The following is a 21,688-nucleotide window of genomic DNA, read 5'->3' on the forward strand; positions in this document are numbered from 1 at the left end:
TGGTGTGTAAGCACCTCACAAATCCTTACATTCACTCACTGGCACTATGAAAGCAATGCCGTACCAAGACAGCAGCACGGCATATAAAGAAGATGCAAAAAGAGGCTCAAAATCACACCATGGCAAAGCAGGAATGTGAATCCTGGCCTTGTGAATCCTGGGAAGCCCCCATGAAGCTCCCTTGAGATGCTGCAGCAGACAGCATGGCGAGGCACTGCTGCCCACTGCATGTGGAAGTCTTTCTTTATAACTTTCAGTCAAATCTCCACTGATTTTTGCAATCAGTGGTTTCTTCTCATAATGAAGCAGGCATGTAATTTTAACTTGATTTCAAGAGAATTACTATAATTGCCATCACTGGAATAATAGACATGCATATAAAGAAATAGCTTTTCTCTTGCATTTTCCATTGGAAATTTTCATTTCTCTGTTAATGCATTAAGATATTTCACTAAGCCATTTGCTTCCAACTTGCAATATTCACAAAATACCATCTCCAAATGAATTTCCTGTAAACAGTTATTAGTTTACCACTGAACTAATACCAATAAAATCAATAGACTGTGACCAGATTTTTTCTGTAGCATAGGAATCCACCTTAGGGACCATTTAAAAAATATTTATGGTGATGTGTCCCAGACCATAAAAATAAGAGGAAAGTTACTGAGTCAGTTCTTCCTACATCTTTGCAAAACCAGTGCCTGCCTGCAAGCCAACACAGTTGTCACTTTAACTGTGAGGAGGCATGGGACAAGCAGGTTGGGCTTCCTCTGTAGGGGATGCGGGGAAGCCAGTCTTCCAGTTTCTAAAGGAGGGCCTACATGAAAGAAGGGAACAGACTCTTTAGCAGGGTCTGCTGTTGTAGGATAAGGGGAAATGGTTTCAAACGAAAGGAGGGGAGACTGAGATTGGATATAAGGGAAAAGTTTTTACAATAAGGGTGGTGAGGCACTGGCACAGGTTGCCCAGAGAGGTGGTGGATATCCTGTTCTTGGGGACATCCAAGGACAGGCTAGATGGGGCTCTGAGCACCTGATGGAGCTGTAGGTGTCCCTGTTCATTGCAGGGGAGTTGGGCCAGATGGCCTTTAAGGGTCTCTTCCAACTTAAATGATTCTATGATTCTAAATACGCTCATAGAATAGGAGGAATTTTGTTTAGACTGTCTCATGTGAAGCACTGAACCAGAGCATGTCCTCAGCCAGTGATGCCTTACCCATGCTAGAAATGTGTTGGGCAGTGTATCTGCTAGCCATCACAGCAATACAGCTGCTGTCCCTAGCACGGATGCATTCAGGTTTCTAAACAGATGCCTTGGATTAGTGTAATTTGCCCTTCCAGACAGGAGTAGCCATGGCAGTAGGGCAGTGTTTGGACAACAACACATCCATGCCCTCCTGAAGCAGTCCCCACTCACCTGGCCTAGCGGAGCCATGGGAAAGGAGCGGAAGGACACATGGATTTCTGAAAAAACCGGAATTTGCAAGGTGCACATGAAAGCAAACAGCAGCTGTGGTATTTGATGTTGTTGGAGCTGTTTTTAATGCTCCTATAGTTCAGATATCAAGAGATGATTCTCTATTCTTAAGTATCGAGTCACTCTCCGGAAGCCTGAAAATGCTTAGCATAGCTACTCTATTTCTTATGCACCACAATAAACAAACTTGCAGAGGGGCTGGATTCTAAAAGCCACTGCAAAGAAAGGGAGGAAAAAAAGAAGAAAAAAAAGCAGCAGCCCACACAGCATCAAATGCTGGTAGGCTCAGTGCTAAACAGCAGATGATTCTTACTGAATAACTGCCCTAGATTTTGCAAACAATACCGGGGACAAAAATAGAAACCCATTTACATATTGCTGTTAATAACTTTATTTATAGTGTCACAGCTAGAGCACAATAACTGCAGCCACGGCTTAACTTAAAAGCCATTCACTGTGACAGAGTCAGACAGAGACTGTTTTCCCAGTCCTTATGCAACTGAAAAAAAATCCTGCTGACAGCAGCCGGTCAACAGAGCCCTCACAAACAGAATGGACAAAAGTTAACAGTGGTCAAATGTGAAAGCAAACCGCCTCCAGGATCACACTGGGCTCTGCTCCCCCCTTCTCGCTTCATACCTCTGTGGTTAATGAAGGATCAGGGAGGCTGGAAAACCCTACCAATCAATTTTTGCTTCAGTTTGAGCCTCATGATAGCATCTTACAGCACAGCTTACTGTTGTTTTCCTTTCCTTTCTATTTTTTTTACTAAGAAATTCAGCTGGGGCTCAGGCAAAGTCAGCAACTACAGCACAAAAGGATGCGTGTCCCACATTTAGGAACATCCCCACCACATCTGCGCTGCCTGCGAGGCGGCTCTTGCCAAATCTTTGCTGGGAGCCCATATTGCAGCCAGCTAAAACCCCCCATCAGCCAGGCACATCTTTCAGGAACAGAGGACACACAGCAACTTGCAGCCTTCATTCCTCAACATTCTGCAAAAACCCGCTATAAATAAATAAATGGAGGGAGGAAACTGTTACGACCCCCCTGCCTGCGAGAAGTGAGAGAACATGGCTCTGATTTCCTCCCTGCCTGAATGTAGCGTGAGCTGGACAACAGGCTATTTTGGATTGGGAACGGGGGTGTCCTCAGGACCTTGTGCTGCAGCTGCTCATTATGTATGGAACACTCGGAATAATTAGAGGCAGAGGCAGGCGGCACCACGCTCTGCCCTGATTTCGGTGCTCCCTGTGACACAGGACAGTGGGCTTCAAGACACACCAACAAAATACAGCTTTTATGATCTCCCTCTAAAAACGATCCTTGAATCTGCAGAAAAAAAAAATAACTTGGAAGACATGAAGGAAAGTGCAAAGAAATCACTTAAATAAACCAGTGAGTGCATTTATCTAAGTGACATACAGTGATCTAATACATGCTTACGAAGTTGGAGTTATCTGGGCTTCTGTATTACAGAGTGTAGCTGGGATGATTCTCATTGCACGTTGTTTTGCAATGGGTGAACAAAATGCTATCACCTTCCTATGCTGACCTCAGAATCACAAATCCCCACAGAATTCCCACAGCATCAGTTCTGCGCAGTTGTCCTCCAGCACTATTATTCCTTTCTTTATTCCAGTTCTTTATAGACTTTCAGAGAACACATCGTTTTCGGTTTATTCCTTCCCCCATTATATACTTCCAAGGAAAAGGAGCTCAGCAGGAAAGTCACAGCTGCCATTTCAGGCTTTGTAAGAAATCTGTAATCGCTTCTGATTTCCATGACAAAATTTTATACTGTTTGCAGCCGAAAATGACAAGGAACGCTTCTACCTTCAAAAGAGAACATCACTTACTCTTGATATTCTCTAACACAAACTCGTCCTGCACTGGACCTGTCATCCTAAGCTGCGACTTGGGGGCTGCTGCTCTGCATCATGGAAGATTCTTACTGAATAACTGTACAGGAGACATGGTTTGTTTCTCCTTTTTAATTAAAACAAAGTAGAACTATTAACTCAAAAGGCCTTTTTCTCTTGCCTGGAAATAAAATAAATCCTATAAACGAGTTTACAGTAGTTTTGAATATAACCCAGAACAAAAGACTCCAAATGAAACAGAATAATTATACTTGTATGGATCACCATTTGGCTCCTGCTGAAGTCTGATCCGTAACTAGAAGTGCTCAAGTTCACCTGAGCAGAAGCCAAAGCTCTGTTTGCTTTGTTGTACAAACTGATTCTTGCTAGCTCTTTCTTTGGAAGCACCCCCTGCAGAAAGCAGCAGTACCTTGGTGTGCATGCTCCCCAGGCTGGAGGCTCTCCACCAGAACTGCTATGGCCATCCACTGTCTAAATCAGTATGGGCCTCCTCTCCATCCTCTCATCTCCTTTCCTCCAGCCATTGCTAACAATTGCTAAATTTGCTTTCCAAGGCTTTTTGGGCTTTCCTGTAATTTTTGCCCTGGAGACAACTGAAATTAAGTGGTTGTCAGGAGAAGGAGAGTTGTCCCAGTAACATCCTATTAGCAATACATTCCCTACAGTGAGTGTGAAATGGCGTCAATGTATTATCACAGAATCACCAAGGTTGGAAAAGACCCACAGGATCACCCAGTCCAACCACCCACCCATCACCAATACTTCTCACTATAGCATGTCCCTCAACACAACATCCAAACGTTCCCTGAACACCTCCAGGGTCGGTGAGTCCACCACCTCCCTGGGAGGTGTCTGCACCAGAATCTGTAAGAATTCTCCATCAGGCTCAAAGCAGCCCCACCCAAAACAATGACAACAACAACAACCAAGTGAGCTGTCTTGGTGGATCAACAAACTGTCAGCATCTCTATTCTGAGAGAATTCCCAGCTGCCTCACACCTTCCCCTTCATGTGGGAGGCCAAGTTGTAATTCCAGCAGCTAAAGAGGGAGAAAGGGATTTCTGGATGATCTTGCAATAGAACAAAACCATGATCATCCATCTGTGTCACCGTCCATGTGCTATGATATTCTCTGCCACACAAGGCTAGGTGAGAATATTTTGCTGCAAGTCACACACATGATGGAGCATCCAGCATGAGCAGTCATTACACGAAGGCTGGGGTCAGCTCTATACGACTGAGGTAGACAAAGATGATTTCAAACCCTCATCACCCTTCTATATATTTAAAGGATTCATCTCGGACTCTGGCTCAAGGAGGAAGATGGTCACTTGCCAACATCCTTAGAATTTGTCAGTGTCTTTGAGAGCCTCAGGTATTCCCCAAACACATACAGCAACACCAAAGGTTTCCGCTGGCCACAGTAAAAAGGAAGAAAATACACATCTTCCACTTATTTGTTGGCTTTTGAAAACAGATCACTGATTGAGAAGAGCTAACACACACATTTCTCTGCGGTTCATGAAGATTATTTGCAAACCTTCAATTTTTCACAACATACCTGCTCTTAGAAATCTTGATTCCCACCTTTTAGAACTCTGTGTATATTTTTAGGTCTTTGTATCAGAAACACAAATGGACACAGAAAAGTACTCTATTTCTATAAAGAGCATTTCCATCATTTCACAAAGCCAATATTCTGCCAATGGAGTGCATGCTGACATTCATTTAATCTCTGGTCTTTTTCCTCCTTTGCTGTTCTGTGCAGTCCTCTGGCTGCTTCTTATTTCTGCTCAGCTCTCTGTCTGAAGCAACCTGTTCCTAGACTAGTTCCTACTAAGCCAGTACCAGCCTGTCTCCAGCTTTTTTAACCTCTCATTTTCAAGCAAAACTAAAGAAAAAGAAGTGTTAAAAATACACCATGATTTTCAGCAACTGGAAGACATTTTGCTCCTTCAAGGGAGCAAAGCTCTAACTCAAATCACAGGATACCAGACCTCTCCACTCCACTAATTGGTTTCAGGTTTGGCTCTTCTTCATCATTTATCCAGTGTGTAAGTTATACATACATCAGTGAGAACAGATGCACATATTAGCAATTGTTGTTGAGGGATTTAAAAACAGAGTAAGACGAGTTAATCCACCCCTACCAAATACTGTGCTGCTGTTCTACAGTTTCTGTAAATTAGTGCTTTAAATAGCTGTGCCAAGTTCAGTGCATTACAGAATAAAAAAGTTTAACTGATTGTGCTTTTCAGTCATTATAGTCTATGGAGGAAGCAAAAAGGTAGGATGATTTTAACAAGAACCTCTTCAAATGTTATTATATAAGCTCAATGTTCTTAAAACCACTTTGCATGTTAACTACATGACACAGTAATTGATTAAGTGAAAGTTAACTAAGTTTTTACAAGTAAGACTTTATAAAGTTCTGATCAGAAATAACTTTTTTCCCCCTCCCTTAAGGTTACTGTAGAATAGAGAAGACTGAAAGTAGATTAGTTTAATAATTTTTTTTTTTTAACCACACATTTAATGCAATTGCCTTTACTATCAATCAGGCCAATCAGCAGTGAGATTTGCTTAAAAATATATATATATTTCTAGTACTACTGAAGAAACAAGAGAAACCAAATAACCTTGATGAGCTAAAATTCTGCTCTGTAAACTTCTGCAGGCACCTTCATTATTCTCCCCAATTACTATTCACAGTATTTCATCATTAAAACATCTAACACTCTTCAATCCATCACCCTGTGAACTTCACAGACCCTTGAGTGTGAATTATACATCACAGGCTCTTCCTAATTGCTGATGGCTGCAGATCTGCAGTCACCTGGCATGCTCCACTTTTGGGCTGTTGTCTTTATTACAACACATGTGTTTAAGTAATGCAACCAGCAGGGTGCCCTGCAACCTGTTATTTATCTGTTTTGTTCTATAGAAGGTACAAGACTCTCTCATGCCCCAGAAGGCACCAGGACTTCCCAGCAGAGACCAAGATCACAGTGTATTTCCAGTTCAAAGAGGAAGACCTGCAGACAGTCAGATGAATGCTTAAACAAGTTAGCATGCGTTTGTTCTTCCAAGAGGGTGCTGAGCACGCACACAGATAGGCAGAATCAATAAATATATAAACCTGCTCTATTCTATAAATTACAATTTTCAAGATTGAACCACTGACATGTTCCTGAAAAGAGTGACATTTAGTTAAGTGCATCATGAAGTACCAACATCTAAACTTATTGCATAGCTTCAATATCAAGGTCAGACGTAATAAAGGCTTCAAAAAACCAAATTCCTTTACACGTTGGTTTCAGCTTAAATGCTTTTCTCCAAAAGACACTGATTTCTCTCTCAAAAACAACAAGTATTTTAGGTAGAGCCAAGAAATTAGCAGTAAGCACAAAGTAATTAACCATGGCCCATGGGTGAAGCCTGCTTAGCCGTTTCCTAAAAATCACTATCTTAAAAAAAGAAAAATCATTAAATTTTCTGGAAAACTAAAAAGCTAACATTACCCCTCGACAGACACAGGTGAAGTACCCAGAAGCTGGCTCCTCACAGGGAAGCACAGAAGAGTTCCTGATAAAGTAAAATTCACTGCTGCCACTTGGGGAAAGGCTGATCGCTTCCCTCCTACTCACTTTTCTCAGCCTACAACCTGAACCAGAATTACGGCAATTTAATGCGGAGGACACCTTCACCCACATGAAACCCACACAGTTCTCCTCCACCTACCTCCAAGAATAACTTACTGCTGCATGTGGGCATAGGCCTGGAATGAAGAAAAGCAGGTAGAGGTCTTGTTAACTTGATAGTGGGAACCGATCAACCCACCCATGAATGCATTTCAGGCCTCCAACACAGGAAAGCTGTGGAGCTGTCAGAGCAAGTCCAGAGGAGGGCCACAAGGCTGATCAAAGAGTTGGAGCACCCCTCCTGTGAAGACAGGCGGAGGGAGTTGGGCTTGTTTAGCTTGGAGAAGAAAAGGATCCAGAGAGTCCTTATCACAGCCTTCCAGTACTTGAGGGGAGCTTACACACAGGAGAGGAACTGACTTTACACAGGCTGATAGCAATAGGACAACAGGGAATTGCTTTACACTAAAAGAGGAGAGATTAAGGTTAGATGTTAGGAAAAAAAATCTTCACTTAGAGAGCTGTGAGGGACTGGCGTAGGCTGCCCAAAGGAGCTGTGGATGCCCCATCCCTGGAGGTCCTCAAGGCCAGGTTGGATGGGGCCCTGGGCAGCCTGAGCTGGTGGGTGGCAACCAGTCCATGGCAGATGGTTGTAACTAGGTGATCTTTAGGGTCCTTTCCAACCTAAGCCATTCCATGGCTCTATTATTAGAATTATTGGTGCTGCCTTTCCCCAGCAACATGGCTTTCCATAGAAATTGAAGTTTTGAATGATACAAGAAATTATTTGGGAAATTTTTGAAAAAATCCAGAGAACAACATCCAGAAATTTATATATTCCCTTAATATAGTTTTATTTATTGAAGATGGTAAAATTAAACTGGTTTCTGCTTAGCTTCAATAACCTCTCATGAAAAAGAAGCAGGAAAACAGAAACCAGACAAGCTCCTGAAGAAAATCAGCCAATTGGCAAAACTGTTCTCAGAAGACAACCTATTGTCTGACCCAGACTGGAGAGAATATGTCTCATAATAAACGCATTTAGCATTCCAGAAGGCATTTTGCTGTTAGCAAGTTGGAAGAAGCAGCCCCATGCCTGTACTCACCAACCAGAACACACCATTAAGCAGTGTGATGCTTTCAACTGGTACGCCCCATTACAGCTCTATTCTGGGAGCTCTCCTATGAGTTGCAATCAGAGCTCAGCCTTGCACTGCTATTTATATTGATAACTATTTTAACTGCAAGAAATATTAAGACTGGACATCCTATGTACAGGAACAGTGGAAAGAAGGAGAAAAGTGTGTTTTTAGTTGAAATTCTTGAAAACATAACACACAGTTAGATAGCAACTTGCAATCCAACCCTCTGTAAGCAACTAATTAAGCATCACAACGCCCATAAGGTGAAGAGTTTAAGATGACATGGCTGGATTGAACACTCTGACACTCAGCCAAAGTGCAACTGCTTAGTCATTTTAAGGAGACATGTCAGTTGCTAGAATGTTATTAGATCAGAAAACTAGTGTCAGCGGGGACAACTAGCTAAAAATGGTTTTCATTTACAAAGCTGAAAGCAAATAGACTGCTTCATTTCTGTGAATAGTTTAGTTCAAGTTCTCAAGACGCTTAGAAAACTCTGGGATCAGAGTTATGTTGTTGAGTACACGATTCATAAGAATTATGCAAAGGACCGAAAAGAGGAAACTGTCACTTTCACCATGCTTGGATGTTGGCCCTAAAATAAACTTCTTAAAACAGCTCATCAAAGGAATTCCAATGACAAAGCCAACCTTTATCCCTTCACAGAGGACTTCAAGTCTCCTTTTACACCATAGAGATTACTATATTTGGCCAAACCTAGATAACATTAAAGCCCCTATCTCTGCAGAGAAATACTATAAATAGTAAATGTAAAACATTTTAAATTCCGCCTAGGAAGCATTTCAGTAAACAGTGTTATCTATGAGTATTTTAGGGTTTGTCTATCAGACATAATCTCATTCATGATAAAGTAAACTGCTTTACTTACATAATTCATCTTGTTGTTTGCCCAGAACTACTTGCATGGTCTTGGGAACTCCTTTCCTGATTGCATTTGACAATAGACTTTATATTTAACACACATATGTGGGAAAGGTCACGTCATGCTCTACCGTTCTCTGTTTGTCAAAGTTAATTCTGATTCAATACATCAGGATGGGGAATGGTTTCATTCCCTGTTCAAAGGTTTTGTTCATTTGCATCTCAAAAGACAGTATTAACCCCAAACCTTCATCTTAGTTCCATCATCACCCCAATTTCTTCAGAAAAACATAATCTTGAAACAAATGTTGCTGCCAAAAATTGACAGGAAATTATATTTTCATTGTGGATAAATTAGTCTCCGAATTTTACTTTCCATAACAATAAGCAGGAGATTATGAACTTATTCACAGGAAGTCCCGATAAGGTTCTAAAAAGGTTTGCTTTTATCCATTCAGGTCAGAGAGACATAAAAACATCACCTTTCCCCCCACAGAGATAAACTAACCCCTGAGATCAATGTAACACAGTAAGCAATACTGTGGCAGAAATGCCCTTATTAAAGGATCATGACTGTGTTTTACAGACCTGCTCCTGGCAGCTGGGAAAGATCTTTCTGTATTGTTTGATGTTGGGTTGTGTTTTTTGTTGTTGGGTTTTTTTTTTTTTTTAAGGAAAAGAAAAATGTACATTTCACAATATCACAAACCAGAAATATCACAGCAGAACTGGACATTTAAAAGACTCCACATTTTAAAATAGAAATTAAGCAAAAACACACAGCAATTTCATGTAATTTTAGCATAAAATTTTCTGCTGGTAGAGTGGTTTGGGTTTTGTTTTTTTAATTGAAATTAGAGGTGGTCCCAAATGCCCAAGCCCAATCATTCCTGAAAATTAGAATATTTAATCTTCTCTGGCACAGAATGCTGTAAACCCCTTCTCCCACTCGAAATACCAAAGCAGGAGCAGGGCTCTGCTCTTGGGCCTCTGGAGCTGCAGCCTCCATGCTGATGAGGAAATCTGTGAGCAGCTTGAAGAGCCCGTAAAATGGTCAAGGCATTATGACAGCACTCTTAACAGTGAACAAAAGTTCCCATTCGTTTTACTTCCACAGAATCACAGAGCTGCTTGGGTCGGAAGGAACCTCAAAGGTCATCTAGTTTCAACCCTCTGCCACAAGCAAGGCTGCCAGCCACTAAATCAGGCACCAGCTCAGGCTGCCCAGGGCCCCATGGAACCTGGCCCTGAATGCCTCCAGGGATGGGGCAGCCACAGGTTCCCTGGGAAGCCTGTGCCCGTGCCTCACCTTTCGTTGACAGTCTGCTTTTTCCAACTAATCTAGGAGAGTGGGAAAAGAGAACCACTGCCTATGGCCACTGGTGGAGGAAAGCACGTGTCTCTGCACACATACACACAGACCTTCCCACCTCTGCACACTGTGGAGGAAATGTTTCTGCTCGTAAATCAGCAACAGGAAGCCAGATTCAATGGCTGGGCACAGCACCCTTCACATGCCTCTCAATTGCCTTGACACAATAACCTCCAGCTCATAAAAACTCAGATCTTATGACATTTTTGAACAGTGACAAAAACAAAACAAAATTACTTGGAGCGTTCTAATGTCAAAAGCCTCCCCTGGAGCATTTCCCCATAAGTAATGTGTGCACTTGCTTTTCTTCAGCCAATTCATTAATCCACACTGTCGAGGCACTACCCCCTGCCACCGCTGTGTTTCCAGGTGCACATAAATGCTTCAAAACCATTCACAGTAATTTCCACCAGGGGTGGTTTCAGAGCACCCAGGCAAGAGCAAAGGCTTCATACTGAACTCCTAGCGTGAAATGAGTCATTTGTACCAAATCATGTTTCCTTTTTCAATATTCATACTTAGTTATTCATTTCCCAAAAGCACATGAAGATGAGACGTTCCTAAGCTACCTCCTCTTTGCTCTCAGGACATGTGGGTAAAAACTACATGAAGCTGTTACCTGGCAAAGTCAAAGAGAGAAAGCAGGAAAAAAAAAATGTGTGTGTTGAATACTGAGCTTGATTCGCATTTGTTAATTTATTATTAATTTATTTTGCATATTTAGTGATATAATTAAAATAAAATTTCAAAGAAGCATCATCCTAAACAGATAACAATCTTTACTAGGATTTAACTGTGCTGAGTGACTTTGAGACCTGCAAATAATGATATATGGAAACAAATGCGAAAGAGCAGAATACCATACTGATTAGTTTCATGTCATATCCAACGACTTGTGTTCAATTTGAATGTCAAGCTGACCTTTGAGTACTGGAAAAAAAGTAATTTCTCTATTACAGAAACTCACGAATGCCATCCTTCATAAGAAATTCACACACCTACTGGAACAAGCTAAGGGTAATAACGGAAAAAACTGGATATAAAGACAGAAAACATCCTCTACTGCAACACATACTCCACCGTGGTCACTCTGGGAAGACTATTCCCCTCACCTTTATCATCATAATTATATTCTTCAATGTTCAATAGAAAACCATTACGACTATTTAACAGGTGATGACATTTTTGCCTTCAGTATCGCTAGTGGATCTTTACAAGTTTGCCCAGCCACAACCAAAATGACGAAAGATCAAACTGAAGTTGACCCAAGCCAGTGCAGACTTGCTCCAATTTCAGTGAGTTTCATATCAGATTCCACAGCAAGCAACCCCCTCTCAATTTTCCATTTGTCTGTTACCTTTCCACTCCACCCCCAGTGCTAAGGAAATCTCAACTTGCTTTAGCCTTCAAAATCTTCAGAATTTTAATATGATTTCACTGCATCATCTGTTGGAGATTATGCAGACACAGTATATAAAAGATGCAAGAAATTCACTTTTACTTCTACTAAGTGCCAGAAAATACAATTAATCAACATACTTAAAGCTGTATAAGAGAGTAGGCTACAGAAGCAGTTTACAAGAAAGCCACTTATTTAAAGGGGTGACGGGGGGAGCAAGGAAGAAAGCTGCCTGTTCCCAGCCCCGTGTCTCAGAACAAGTACTTACAGAGCTGTTACACAATGTCAGGATCTGGCCTGACAGACACAGAAGTCATTCCCAAAGAGACTACAATAGCAGAGGTAAAATGTGTTAAGATTAGGTTAAACTTTACTTTTCACTGCAGCCCATAAAGATATCCAGCAACTACATTATGACTTCAATCCCCCTTCCTTGGGGTGTGGACACAGGGAATCTGGTGACATGCAGAAGCTCTTCTGCTCATCCACGTAAGCCAAGACACAGAGCTGTGTAGCTGACTGGTGGCTGAGCAGGTGCCAAGGGCTGTCACAAATGGACATCCTGCTTGAAATTACAGGCTGGCAGGGATTGCTCCAAGGGACTTGAACCCTAGCTGGGCTCTGCAATTCTTCCCACGGAAGGTGGCCTCCATCTTTTACTTGCATCCCTTCATGACTTATCAGAAGGGTGTTTGTTACTGCCAAAAAGTAATCAAATTCAAATATTCCACTTTCTGAAAGCCACTGAGACACAGTCCAGGAAAAGAAAAAAAAAGTTTAGTTAAAGCTGCTTCTCAAAGGAGGATGTTGAGGACATGTGGCAATCCTTCTCCTGTCCTATAAACAAACTGACAAAGTCAACTGGTGACACTCCAAACTGCTTTTACACTTATTTTGGATCATGTGCTGCTGTCATATTCATCCCTGGGCCATAGGTGCCAAGCACTGGGAGAGTCCATCCTCCCCAGCAGCTGGGAGATAGGCTGCTCTTCTTACCTGACGTTGTCATGCTTCTGGATGTAGATCTTATGAAACATCATATCTTCCTGCTTGGCATTAATGTCAGCTTTCATCTCCATGGCAACATGTCGAGGAAGTACAGAGAGCAGGAGACGCTCCTGTGGAGTCAGACAGATGAAGCAATTAAAGCACCTGCTGCCCAGTTAACAAACACACTTTGCTCCGCGCTGGGGTGGAATGAAGTCACCACTTTGGGGGTGATGAGTACAACCAAGTGGAACCACATCCATAAACCCAGCGGCTGATCCCCTGTTAAGGTATCTGCAGTTCTGTCCTGACCCTAAAACAATACTCAATGAGTTGAGAGTGGAAATGATTATTTTTCATCCCAGCTGCACTGGGCCAGTGATTAACAGTTGCCAGTTCTTGCAAATGAATTCAGAAATTGCACTTGCACGTTCCTAGAAGGACCCATGCTACATGATACCACCTCACCTTCTGCACAGTCTCTCCATACCACCATGAAGTCCTCTTTCCCATACCACCCCAAGACTCACACCCCAGCACCATCAGGCACCATTTAAAATCCCTTCTTCCCCTACCTAATCACCTGAGCACGTTCCCCCAAGCAGGTACAAACCTGTTCTTAGCAGATAACAAGTCAATAGGAAGGCCCCAATAAAAGGAGCATGAGAAGTTAGGCCAACTATGCAATACAGTGCTACAACTCTACACTTAAAACCACCATTAGTGCCCAGCTGAATTAAGTCCCATACAACCACCCACTCCCCCACAAGAGTGCTTCCAATAACCGCCTTCTGTCATCAGCATTTCACTGCTCTCCACCCTCACTTGGAACAACTAAATTGCACTTTTATTTACAGATAATAGCTTTAGCGCGACTTTCATAATACCATTTTATGAGCTGTTCCAGATATAGTTTTGTACGCTAGGCAAAAATTAGTTGCATGGCAAAACAATGACTTTCTGGTGACTTTCCTAAAAACTCACACAAAAGCCAGCACTTGCTATTATTCTAAATTTGGTGGCAATTTTAGGTAAAAGCTGTAGAATTTACACCTGCAGGTAATAAGCACCCTAGGGATGTGTTTGTGTATTTCAGGGATCTCACCTGATGAATCCTGCCCATACCATTCACTCTCTTTACTCAGTTTGATTCCCACTCACACCCTGCTCCTGAACAGGAGAGTTTTGGCCATGGTTGGACAAGGCGGTGAGCATCTCTCCCAGCTCTGGCACAGCCCAACTGGCAGGCAGTGCTCTGGAACAGCTGAAAAATCTCAAGATCTTGCACCGCACTCTCCTTTATTATTTTATTTCCCTGCAGTGAGCAGAGGGAAGAAAAATGGCCTTCCTTCCTGATGACACAGACAACGTAGAATAAACAAAGGTGCCTAACCCTATCTAACAGCTCATTAATTCTCAACAACACAGGGAACAGTAGGGCTCAAGCTGCAGCCCTGACTCAGAGGGGTCAGCATTCCTGCACTAATTACTCACGTCACCAAACCTCTTGCCTGCACTTCAGTTATAAACACAGCCTGGTTTCTGGTTTCTAATTTCTAGTTTTTTAGTTCCCCATTTATTTCTTCCTCCAGGGAGGGAGAGAAACTTCGAGGGAACCAAAAGGAGATGGATTTGCTGGGTATGCGTTCAGCATGCACTGAGACACATTATAGGCTGCCGCACTGCCCAGTGCTTACTTCTTCCCCCTTCGACATGTACCTTAAAGAGACTGATTCTCACCTCCAGCCCCTGAAGTAGTTGTCATAACACAGGAGATGTGTTAGAGAGATGTCTGCCTCCCCAGCTCCGAACTGCAGCAGTCCTGACAAGATACTTGTTTTGTAAAGCACTCTTACCCTCACTAGCACACTGCACGCGCTACCATTTACACATCAAATTATATATATACTATATATATATATATATATATATATATATAAAAGATGATGAATCATGCTCGTGTCCTCAGGCTTCTGCCAGCTATTAGCGTACTCCTCGAGTGCAAAAGCACAACACATTTTGAATGTTTACCAGAGTAACTATTGTACATGCTGCTGTCATTTGCATATGATAATTGGCATCCCTCAAATGTGTGAAAGCTGCTACTCTACATGTGCATCCTTTAAATAACTTGGAGCTTACTGGAGAGTTCAGGGGCACCCCAGGTTGGAACATCCCCTGTGGGTGCAGCAGAGTGGAAGGATCTTTTTTTCTAATTGCTTGCAAAGCAGGGACATGTTCGGGGGAGTGAATTTCTCAACTAATGCTCCAAGGGATTTTTCACACATTTCTGGCTAACTTTTGCAGGAGAACCCCCAGCCCTGCTCTTCCTGACACCACAGGCACTTGCCAGATAAAACCACCAATGTTTTCAACGCAGTTGGGATCTCTAGGAAGCCAACACCTCTCTGAACTGTCACTAAGTGGGAACACAACAAATGAAATGACTGCATGCAACAGGAGCTATCTTCCACGTAGGAGCTAATTAGGAGACTGAGCTGCATTACCGAGCTGGACATTACCTTCATTCCCTATGCTGGGAGCATCAGGATCACTGAAATTAACCTCTGAAACTACCAAGAGGAGGCTGTTACAAGTGCCTTAGTAAAGCACAAGCCATCATAAAGAACTTCAAAACAAGAAAAAATCCCTTTATTTCAAACAGAGAGATGAAATTAAAGTCTCCACTAGAGTACATTTTGCATCTTAGTATTATGACTGGAACGTAGTGCAGCCCTCACTGTAAAATCACTTAGGCACAAGTGAGGTGGCTGGGTCTGCTGTCTTACAAGCATAACAAGGCATCAGTCTGACCTGATAATAAAAGCAAGAGCAAATTCATATATAATTCTCACTTCAGAATACGATTCCAGTATAGTTCTACTGAATTATACATTAAACAAATGCATACTGAGGAAAAGATGTCTCTAGAATAGGCACAGATGAAAGAGTACAATACAGATCTACTCTATTTACATAAGCACACGTGGATGTATGTATATGAGGGTGTATATATAGAACACACACATCTGCACAATGACTCTATACTACATAGGAATTTTAACTATGTGTGCTGTACTCCCCCAAGATGACCTCGAGGCATCAACAAATATTTAGTGTCTCATGTCTGACCATTTGTCCTCAGGTTTAGCAACACTGACTATTCATCACACATTCAGTGATGCAGAGATGAAAAGAAGAATGATTTCCCACACATGAAAGCCAAGCAATGCTAGAAGTAGAACTGTGTGCCTCTGACAACTACTATTTTACTCAAATCTGAAGTATTTGCATATTATTAAGGATATTTATATATATTTTTAATCCAAGATCATTTTATTCTGGGCAAGAACAGAGTTACAGCTCTGCCCTAGGCTATCTCAGATAATGAAAGCATGAGGAGTGTCTATCTTGGATAGGACACCCTGGATTTCTGTTTATTTTTATTTCTACTTTTGGGTGCTGGCAGAAACTTAATGAGGTAAAATATACAGCCCTTTCGTAGAGATAATATGCCTGCCTTTAATAGAGAACAGCACACAAGAGCATCATCAGGTCTTCTGAAACAAGCAAATGAGTATAGCAGCACTGGGCAGTGCCATTCCCTTTCCCTCCACACCTGTTTGGAGCCTGGCTCTCGCAGATGAAGGCTGAACTGACATTTATTTGCATCTGCTGTCACCTTAAGATTACCTCAATGCATTATGCATGGAAAAGCATCTGAACTGAACCTGGAAATCAATGTCAGGGCAGGCTGTGGCAGCAAGTAATGTTATTAGGAGTCCCCAGCTGCCAGGATCCACAGCTCCTGCTGGAAGTACCAGAGGGCACATCTAAGTGACTGGCTTTGACCTGTGTTTTTTTTTTTTTTTTTTGATGTTCTGGCTTTCTTCTGCATGGTATGGCACCTTCTGGGGGCAGGGAAGTAAAAAGGCCTAAAGCTAGGGCATTTCTCAAGGTTTTTCTTTCATGAATTACTTCTGACACAGAAGCTCCCACCCCCAGAATGGCACATGCATTTGAGACATGCTGCAAAGGCAGCCTCTCAGCAGGGAGGACAGAGCTGTAATCAATAAATAAAATGGCTATTCCTTTGGGCTAATCCGTTCCTCCATCTCGAGGTGCCAAAGGAGTCCACTTGTTTCATCTTTCTGAAACTACGTTTCTTACAAAGGAAAAAGAAGCTTTGATCGTGAATGTGGTTTTCAAATATATAGTCTCAAAATAAAGCACATGTACATGCTATTCAACAGTAAGGTTAAAGAGCTATGTCTAGCCAGAGGAAGCTCATAAAACACTACCAAAAGACAGACCCAAAGGTGCAGATAGGCATGAGGGAAAATTAAGTCATGTTGCCACAGAAATGCAAAGCTGTTCCACTTGATTCATTCTCTTGACCTTTTTCCCAAGCCCACAACCAAGCTCCAAGTTGTCTCCTGAGGGATGGAAGCCCCATTTCACGATTCATCTCAAGTTGGACTGAACAGACTACTATGAGATGAACAAATGTACCGCAGGGTAGAGATGTGTATTAGCAAAGGAACAGCCACGCTGGTCCAAAAGCAGCAGACGTGGTCAGCACCCCTGACAACAAGGCTGTTTGGCAGCCAAGGACCTTTTTATAGAAAATGAACATAGGAATTGGTGATGAATCTTACTTCTCAGTTAAATACAGTTCACTTGAGGCCTACGTATGGTGTGCAGAGGTGTACAGACAGGAAGTAAACTTTGAGTAAGGGGGAAAGTGGGCCCTCTTTGGAGGAATCAAGGGACAATATGCTCTATGGGGCAGTTTCTACATTTTTTCTCTACAACTCACCTTGCCTGTTGGCTGTGGCTTTGCTGACAAGTGCACCACACTTTGGCCTCACAAAGAGGTTCCATCTGAAGCCTGTGTGCTGCATCTACATCCAACACAGGGCTCCAACAGGTACAAAAAAGCCATGCAGACTCTCTGCATAATATGTGATTTTCATCCCCAGAGAAGAGACCACAGGATTTGTTGATGTCTGCAGACAAATTGTTCAGTGTACTGGCGAAGAAATACTCCCTGAGTTCTCTTTCAAGCCTTTAAAAATCCTGCCCTCTCCTACCAGCCTCCTCTTGCTTGTATCAGTCATAAAGCGAGAGGCCTACAAATGCAATCCTAGAGGAACAATTTGCATGCTAATTGCATTTCAGCAGTTCCATTTTTTATTTCCCACTGTTGTTCTTACCTGCTGCTGGTTTTCCCTTTGAGAATGCAGCCTGGCTTGTATGCATTCCCTGGTCTCCTGGAAAGCCTGTCTTTGGGACACCTCTGCTGGGTAGTGGGTACACACGCCTACAATGTTTGTACAGGAGAAGATGAGAACATTGGAGACCAGCTGCAACAAAAGGGAAAAAAAAAAAACAAAGAGAAAGATACTTGATTACACTTTGGAAACCTGCCATCAGTAACAAAGCAGCAGCCAGAACTCAGCCCATTCCACACCTCTTTGATCCAAGCCATGGGTAAACCTTAAACTCTTAATTCCAATTTATTTCAGTTCTCTAGTTCTCAAATATAAACCTTCTATATATGGCCTCAAGTATATGTTCTTAGCATTGTGTATTACTTCCCTGGTAAAAAAATATACATACATATATGCAGCACTACTAGCAATGCTACAGTCCTACCATTGGTAACCCAAACCTTGGAACTACGGTAACAAAAATGCATCTAAAAACGCACCATTACTCTGTCAGCTAAGAGTCAGCTAAGCCTCATGCAGACAGAGGAACACAAATATTTCTACATTTGCGTACTTACATATCTGGCTTGAAAACATGCCAAAGATATACATAACTGCTATTTTGAAACAGTGCTTAAAATAGTGAAGGGAAAATGCTGGTATTCACAGGGTTTAAGAGCGATCCTTTCTTTATGTAGTTCATCTCAAAAATGTATGCTAGTAGGTTAAAAAAAATCACATTTTCTACATTTCTATGAGCATGGCTCCAGAAAAGGTTATTAAGCCTGACATATATTTGGACTGGACATGTATAAAGGAAAAGCAACATCACTCCTCTGCTTCCACATGGCTTATGTTTTGTAATAAAGCAGTCACATAACTTTTGCTGCAAACTAGTGTTGCAACTCTTATTTCCTAACCATTTTTTAATAAAAAGGAAAAAATAAAACATGTCCACTGCTGGCATTTGGTTCATGTATAATGTTCAAAACTACCCCTGACAGTATCATATAAATATTTTCCCTTGACAGAGGTCAAAATATAACTTCTGGAGAGCTGCACAAACTGTACTGTATCCCTTTCTGAGGACACTTATTCAAAACACCTCTCATCTCTTCTAGGAGGGAAAGACCGTCAGACTTACAGGACTCTAATATTAAAACAGAGACCTTTATTCTATTCCCTATAGACCAAATATAGTTCACCCTTTGCCTCTGTTACTAGTAATTTCCAGAGCAGTCCTTTCACTGAAAACACAGGACCAGGCTCTGAAAGGCAGCACCCTTATGGGCATCGCTCGGGCCCCAGGCTGGCAGTGGGTGCTCAGGACTCCCCAGACCAGGGAGGAGAGGAGCTCTTCCTCTATCACCCACCAACATCCTGAAGAGCAATAGAAAGTGCACTGGGATTACTCAAACATCTTGACTACATGCAAGCGATGAAGACATCAGAAATTGTTTTATTAACAACTCTGACCTGAAACAGGCTTTAGGCAGGAAAAATTGGTCTTTCAGCTCAAAATAAAGCAATATGTTGAATTAAAGCAAGCTGAGGGACTTCTCCCTGCGGATGGCTGCCAGTAGATGGCAACACACAAAGCTCCTCTATCCTGCTGCGTTCTGGGCAGTGTCCCTGCAGAAAGTTCCCACGCTTGTGCACTATACTGAAATACAACGACTTGCAGGTTATAGATACCCATGGGTGGTTATCATCAACACCAGTTAGATCTATCTGCAGATAACTGGTTTTCAAGGAGCAAAGTCTTTCCCAACCCCTGCAGATTGCTCCCTTCAGCCTAAGTGTCCTCCCATAGGACAGAGATAGAGCTAAGGTGCAGTTCATACACATGAACATGCAATAAACCCTGATCCTAAATTCACACATTTACTAGCCCTTGCTATTATATTCTCACTCAGCTCTTTCTAAGGCTGGCCAGACCCTGACAGGTCCAATGTCCTGCCTCTCTTCTTGAAGCTGATCAGACATCAGCCAGCTGCCAGGTACCCTAACCCACTACTGCATCTGACGGGCATTAGATAGGTTTTTCTGCTGATAATGAGCAGAAAGGCTGGGTTTCAAAGATGAAAAATCCCTCTCCAAGTACAGAAAACACCAGTGTTCATTATCATGAAGAAAGAGCTTAAAAAATGGAACAGAAAAAGGACTTTCCTGGGAGTTACTTGGATTCCTGCTTCATGGCTGTATTACTAGCGGTCTGTGAACAACAATTCTACAAGTTCAAGATGGTTATTATCAGTTCAAACAGGTTAACACTAAATAGCATCATTTGCACAGCTAGATTACAGCAAGACTCCCCAGTCCTCTCAACTGGAGCTATTCAATTTTACAGTAAACAAAAACTTTGTCAGAACACATAAAACAGCATAAGTATGCTAGATATACTTGGAATGGAAAAAGATGATTGCAGAGCTGATTTTCAGGAAACCTTCAGCATGGAAAAGATAAGGCTCTGAGGTGACCTGATAGAGGCCTTTCAATATCTAAAGGGGAACTATAGGGAAGAAGGGGACAGACTCTTTAGCAGGGTCTGTTGCGATAGAATAACAGCATAGATTTAGGTTAGATATAAGGAAAAAGTCTTTTACAGTGAGGGTGGTGAGGCACTGGAACAAGCTGCCCAGAGATGTGGTTGATGCCCTGTCCCTGGTGACGTTCAAGGCCAGGCTGGATCAGGCCCTGTGCAAACTGATGTAGCTGTGCATGTCCCTGTTCATTGCAGGCGACCTGGACTACACGACCTTTAAAGGTTCCTTCCAACTCTAAGGATTATAGGATTCTAAATACTCAAGCTTTCTTTTTTAACCCCAAGAAACCAAGGCCTCATTTCACTTACAGTGCAACCCCAAAGCAAACTTCCCAAAAGAGTGACTCAACTTTTGCAGCAAGAACAGGAGACACCTCAGACATGACAACAAGCATTCCATGGGTGGCAGTGGCACCAAACAGCCCCCAGAGAGAACAACCGTGAAGACATCACTGCCCCGAAGTAACCCTTAGAAGCCAAGGAGCACAGCTGAAGGCACACGATTATGCACAAAGATCAAGTCTGCCAATGCAGAGTAAAAAACACTATCAAACACGACATTATTCGTAAGGCGTGCAAAACAAGAAAGCAGCTTGACTTTTAAGCTCTTACCGATATCATTCTATGCAAACCCAAGGGACTTGGTAGACTAATTTAGAAGACAGACACAGATGACCATGTTTTGTCTAAAAACTACACTGCAACATAATTTTGAAGTGGAAAGAAACAGACACCTGTACGCATTCTGTGAAATAGAAGCTGCATGGCATCTTTGAAACACTCTGAACCATAGGGAGGGAAATTAGAGTGTAATGTTAAGAGTATCAAAGATCTGCAGAGATGTAAAACTGAAGCTCCTACTATCTGCAGCAACACTTGTTATGTAGGCAAGATCATTTTGTTCAGTATGCATCCACAAGCATTTTATTCACAAGTATTTTAAGCCATATTAAAGCAGAAAAAGAAAAGATCAAACCTCTTTTTTTTTTTTTTTTTTTTTTTTTTCACAGTCCGTTGTCTTAATAAAATGAATTTGTACCCTGTTTGCCAAATGGTGCCAGTAGCTTATCGGCTTCCTCGCCATTTTGCTATGGTAACCAGCTTCAGTCCCAGGAGGAAAGAGATGATGTAGATATTAAAAAACTGAA

At 42.1% G+C, this 21,688-nt stretch overlaps 1 protein-coding gene across 1 annotated transcript in view; it reads right to left on the reverse strand.

Moving 5' to 3' along the window:
• The window catches only part of ADCY6 (adenylate cyclase 6), a 197,400-nt gene that overhangs the window by 67,100 nt on the left and 108,612 nt on the right, over positions 1–21,688 (reverse strand). The window contains exons 2-3 of the mRNA NM_204631.3: positions 17,999–18,148; positions 12,792–12,913 (exon numbers count right to left, since the gene is read on the reverse strand). Of these exons, the coding sequence (NP_989962.2) occupies positions 12,792–12,913; positions 17,999–18,148 (272 nt within the window). The remainder of the gene's footprint in view (positions 1–12,791; positions 12,914–17,998; positions 18,149–21,688) is intronic.

The sequence above is a fragment of the Gallus gallus genome, chromosome 7 (genome assembly GCF_016699485.2).
Source record: "Gallus gallus isolate bGalGal1 chromosome 7, bGalGal1.mat.broiler.GRCg7b, whole genome shotgun sequence".
Classification (NCBI taxonomy): Eukaryota; Metazoa; Chordata; class Aves; order Galliformes; family Phasianidae; genus Gallus; species Gallus gallus.